General features: G+C 61.0%; 1 protein-coding gene across 1 annotated transcript in view; it reads right to left on the reverse strand.

Moving 5' to 3' along the window:
* Positions 1-2694: 2694 nt before the first annotated feature.
* SLC12A9 (solute carrier family 12 member 9) overlaps positions 2695-5557 on the reverse strand; it is a 12772-nt gene continuing 9909 nt past the window's right edge. Inside the window, exon 15 of the mRNA XM_005419119.2 lies at positions 2695-5557. Coding sequence (XP_005419176.1) covers positions 5111-5557 — 447 coding nt within the window. The 3' untranslated portion in view covers positions 2695-5110.

Genomic DNA, 5557 nt, shown 5'->3' on the forward strand with positions numbered 1-5557 from the left:
GGGCCCGGCCCGGCCCGGTCCCGTTCTGCCAGGGCGGGTGCAGGGGACAGGACTGCGGGTGGGCAGGAGACAGAGCCTGAAAGGCTCCGGGTGAGATGGTGGGCACGGGGGTGGCAGGGGTGGCACGAGGAGGAAGCCGTGCATCTGAACACACAGGCAAAGGTCCGGGAATATTAAACTGCATTGCAGATAAATCCCCAACATAAATATCGTGAGCTGCTCTGCCACGGGGGGGGCCCAGCAAGGAGATTTATAGCCCAGCAATTCCCACGGTGGCCCCCTGCAGTGCCTGGGTACTCTGGCCCCCCGCGGCCATCCTGCCTGTTGAGCTCAGGGGTGCCCTGCTACCCTCACCCTCCCGTGCCAGCACATCCCTGGGTGCTCAGAGGGGGCTCTGGGTCTCCTGGGTGCTGGGGTGGGACAGCACATACTGGGTGCTGTGCTGTGGCATGGGGCCCTGCTTGTCATGGCACAGGTGGCTCAGTGATGTGGGACCTGGTCTCTTGTCCTATGGGTACTGTGGTCTGGCCCCAGGCACAGCTCTCGGTGCCTGGGGCTGCTGAGGCTGCTCTTTCTGTGCTGGGATGCTGGGCATGGCCTGGGCACGGTGCCTTCTGCAGCAGCCAGACCCAGCATCACCTGCACAGGTAGTGGCACACATGTACATCATGTGTACACCCACACACTGACATGCAGCAGCACAGACACACACTCTGTGCCTTCACACATGCTCTCACACTCAAGCACTCACTGCCATCCACACATACCCTGGCACACTAAGCACAAGCTCAGGTGTTGCAGCTCAGCTTTCATGGGGCCCACACCAAGGCAGAGAGAATCATCAATCCCACAAGAGAGACGCCTCAGGCTCGGGTACCCTAAGCAGCCAGGTATCACCAACCCCAGTGGGATACAAGGGCACCCAGTCAGGCTGGGCACAGGGAATCCACCCTGCTGCTCATGAGGGTGCTGGCTGGAGGATACGAGCATGGGACTCCCCATGCCTGCACTTACCCAGGCCTGAGACACACTTGGTACCTTGGCTGGAGCATGATGGATGCACATGGAGGGCGGGGAGGGCCTGGTGTTATTAACAGCCCTGGGTATTGCTCCAACAGGGCTGTAAAAATTAAAGGCGTGTGGATATAAAATAATGGATAAATCTGAGCTGGCCGCAGAGCACTGCGGTGTCCCGCAGGTGTTAGCATCTCAAAAAGCCAGGGTATAGCAGGTGTGGGATGGGCACCTGTGGGTAAATATGGGGCATCAGGCAGTGCCTGCAGCCTCTTCCAAATGCTGACTTTCCCAAAAAAGGTCCGCTGAGTGCCCTGAGAGGATGTGCAGGCAGTGCCAACCTGTGGAACTGGTACTGCGAGGCAAGCTGCTGCTGGAGCTGGAATGGAAGAAAAGAGTTTACCCCTTTGCAGACTGGGCTGGGGGACAGGACACCTGCTTCTGGATGCCCAAGCGCTGCCCAGCCCACACACACCCAACAGCAGGATCCGTGCCATGGGGCCAACACGCCCAGAGATCACCAGGAGGGTGTGAGCATCCCGTGGCCCGGCGCTCATCATCAGCCAGCCCGTCAGCCCCGCTCCGCCCTGCCCATCCCGCGGGCCACCCCGCCGGCATCCTCATTTTCCCCAAGATTAGCCGCGGCGCGGGAGCCTCCGCGCATCGCCAGCAGGTGACAAATAAGATTTTTCCACTCTCCCGAGCACCCGGCATGGGTCTGTCATTGAAAATGCAAAGCAGCGCGGTGCCAACCTCCACCACCCGCTCTCACCTCTGTCAGCCCCATCAGCGCTGAGCACTCAGCCAGATGAACCCCCCCACCATCACCTCCAGACCCCCACTGTGCTCCCTCGGCAGTGCTGGGGCGCAGGGCATGGTGCCTTCACGCCCAATAAAACAGGGCAGGTTCCCGGGGGTTTCTCAGAGGGATGCTAGTGTGGGAGTGTCAGCCTGGGTGGGCAACACGGCCTTTTGGTGCACCCACATGCCTGGCGGAGGTTTGCACCAGTGAGGGGCTGCCCCTTATAGGAAACACCTGGCCCAAGACTTGCCTGCTTAGGGTGGGTGATAAGTCCCATCCCCTGCACCCAAGGCGGGAGTACGAGAGCGCTCCGCCCCACAGCTGGGTGCATCCACCCATTACCCACAACCCTCACCCGTGGACTCACCTTTCCCAAACCCCTCAGTCGTCCCCCTCCTCCCCTAAACCCCTCGGTTTCCCCCAGCTCCAAACCTTGCATCCCATTAGTGCCATGCCCCCAACTCAGAGCACAGCACCCCCCAGCAGCCCCCAGCCCCACTCCCCCCGCAGCCGCTGCGTCTCCCCTCCGCTATTGTCAGAGGGTTGCCTCTGCCTCTGTCTGCGAAATTAATTCGGAGGTGGAGAGGGAGAATTATGTAAAGTGTGGTTATTCTGGAGCGGCGGGGGGAGCGCGGCTGATGGCAAAGTGCCTTTTTGTGTGTTTAATATGCATTTTTTTCCAGCGGTGCATTTTCAGGCGGGTAATTTGCTGTCTTTTCAGACCCCGATCAGTATCATTTCTCCGGCAATGACAGCTTTTATTTGCACTGAAATGAATGCTGCAAAATTTCCAAGAAATAGCCGAGGCCCTGTTGGCTGCCCACCCCCGCAGGGCCAGCACATGGGCACCCGCCCCCGGAGCCCCCTGCCCACGGCCCCACTTGGCAGCAGAGTCCTGGGGTTCTGGGCAGATGCATGTGCCAAGGGTGTGTGCTCCACTGGCTCCCCCTTCCTGGAGCCCTGTGTGCACATCAGGGTGTCACACCTAGGGGTGGGTATATACACCCACACCAATGTGTGTGCACATACAGACAGCCCTTGTGCACGTGTGTAGCCCCCAGCACAGCACCCCCTTCCATGTGCACACGCACACTCACTCTCTCCTCGTTTATGCATATTCCTGTGTGAACATCTACACACATACACACACACGTCCCTGCTCGTGTGCTGGTGGGCCCCCTCCCCACTTTGTATCCCCGCCCAGACCTTGGCGTAGCACCCCTAATCCAGAGCACCAGGAGGGTTTGGGGGGGTCCCCCATTCACCGGGCTCTACCGCAGCCCAGCCCAGCACTCAGGGAAATCAAGGCACGGAGGGGGCAGGCACAGATGGGTGCTCTCTGCACAGTCCATCCCCTCTGGGCACAGACAGCAATGGGTGGGAGTCTGGAGGAGATGCAAGGGTGTGAGTGTGGCTGTTTGTCTGCACCTCTGGCTGTTGGGAAAGAGGAAAACTGCTGTTTGTGTAGGTGTGTGCCGCGTGGGCGGTGCGTGCCGGAGCTGGTTTGCCGGAGCCGTGGCGCGGGCGCGCGGTGCCGCCTCTGCAGCGGCCGTGATGCTGCACGGACACACCTGGCTGTGCCTGTGCGTGCCCATGCCAGCCCCTGCCCGTGCCACGGGGTGTGTGACAGTGTGTCTGCAGTGGTGCCATGGGCACACATGTCCGTGTCCCTGCGTGGGCATCTCTGACTGGGACAGCAGCCCTGGCTGTGCCCAGGCACATGTGGCCCAGGTGTGACACGAATGGTGTTGCAGAGTGCTCATGCATGGGCAATGCTGCATGCCCTGCAATGCTGTGGGGGTTGCATGGTCTTGAGCCTGGGGTCCCATGCCCCCCTAAGCGCCAGACCCTGCCTGCAGAGGTGCTGGTGCCTGGCATGGCCAAGGTTAACTCTGCTGGAGCCCATGGGCACAGTCAGGGGAAGCTTTAATTTAATGAAGTGTGAGGCTTTTTATGGGCTTTTAATTACGTGGTGATAATTAACATTATAGGCCTCCGGGTCCCACTGGTGCCAGGCTGCCCTGTGCCAGCTTCTGACTGTTTGTAAATAAATCCCGTGGGACACGTGGTGCTCGCCCCAGGGCACCCAGATCCAGCAGCAGGGAGCAGAGCCAGCCCCAGCCTCCTCCTCCCCAGCCAGGGCACAATCCACTGCAAAATGTGGGTCTCCAACATTTTTCCCCCCAGCTGCACCCAACCACCTGGGTTTTGCCAGCCCTCTGCCTGACCAGAGCTGCCAGCCAGCAGTGCCAAATTTGGTGAGAGCAGGCACAGGCAGCAGTGCCACACTTGTCACCCATGCTGGAGCCCAGCCTGGCTGGAAGCAACCCCCCGTGCTGGGGCTAATAGGAAGCAATCCATCAGGCAGCACTGGGCACACTGCCCACCTGCCAGGCACCCGATGGATTTATCGTCCAGCACCCAGGCAATTTCCTGCCCTTCTCTAATCAATAAGGGAGGGCAGGGGGCAAGGCCAGCTTCCCCCTGCAGGTCATGATGTGTGTGGGGAAATAAAAATGCCCCAAAAAACAGGTCAGGAGACCCAGGTGTGTGGGTAAGGACCCCACCACAAATAATTTCCCCATTTTCTGCCAGCACCAGGGGATCAGCAGCCATAGGGGTGGGGGGACTACAGATTAAAGCATCTGGATAGCCCCCCTCCAACAGCACTGGGGGTACGGAGCAAGACCCAGGATGCCATACGCTGCAGCCATTAGGGCCAGCACCCGACTGCTTCCCCCACCCACCCAGCCTCACACAGGGAGCCCAGGCCTCCAGGCTCCCCTCCCCCACCCTTTCCCATTTAATTTTTCCTAATGAAAGGCAGGAGGATGGCGGGGAGCTGGGGCACCAAGGTCGAGGCTGCCTTTAATCAATCCCCGCTGCTGGCTGGGTGCCCGGAGGAGCTGGCGGAGGAGAGGATGGGGGCTGCGGCAGGGGAGGAACTACAGAGGGGGTTGCAGGGTGCAACTAAGGGGCTCCCAGCAGACAACTGGGGCACCCAGCGCTTGCCCCCCCCAGGACCCTGCTATGCCCTACTCCAAAGAAAAGGCACCGTGAATGCACCGTGCTGCCCATCCAGCCCCAGAGCTGTGCCGGGATCCTGCCAGGGCAGCTTTAATCCTCTGCAGGAGACATCCCCAAAAATCAAACCCCCTCCCCGCACCCACCTCTCACTGTGGGGTACCCTCTTTGCCCTCCAGGATGGAGACACTGGGGCCATCCTCAGGCTCAGGCTGCTAAAGGCACTGGGCAAAGGAGTGTGCAGGGAGCCAAGGGGGACCTGGGGGTCACCTAGAGCTGGGTGCTGGTGACAGCACTCACCCCGTGCACCAGCACGGTGGGGCCCAGCCCGCGGGTGAGCAGCTCCAGCTGGTGCAGGTAGAGCGGGTAGAGGCTGGTGTCGGCCGGCGGCCGCGGCAAGTACAGGAAGCGCACAGCCGGCGCGGGGCTCTGCTCCAGGACCAGTTTGTTGGCGGCACGCACGTACTCATCTGACACTTGGGTGGTGTTGGTCGGGAAGTTCACAACCCCTTCCTCCTCTTCCTCCTCCTCCGCTGGCCCTCCTGAGGGTCCCTGGCAGGTCTGCCAGTGCAGGCGGGTGATGGCATCCCAGGGCACCAGCTGGATCTGGGCCTGGCTGAGCAGGTCCTTGAGGAGCTGGCGCAGCTTCTCCTCCTGGGCATGGGGCATGGTGCCCGCCTCCACGCAGAGGAAGAGGCGCAGGCGGGCCCGGCGCCA

The sequence above is a fragment of the Geospiza fortis genome, unplaced genomic scaffold, assembly GCF_000277835.1.
Source record: "Geospiza fortis unplaced genomic scaffold, GeoFor_1.0 scaffold172, whole genome shotgun sequence".
In the NCBI taxonomy this organism is placed as follows: Eukaryota; Metazoa; Chordata; class Aves; order Passeriformes; family Thraupidae; genus Geospiza; species Geospiza fortis.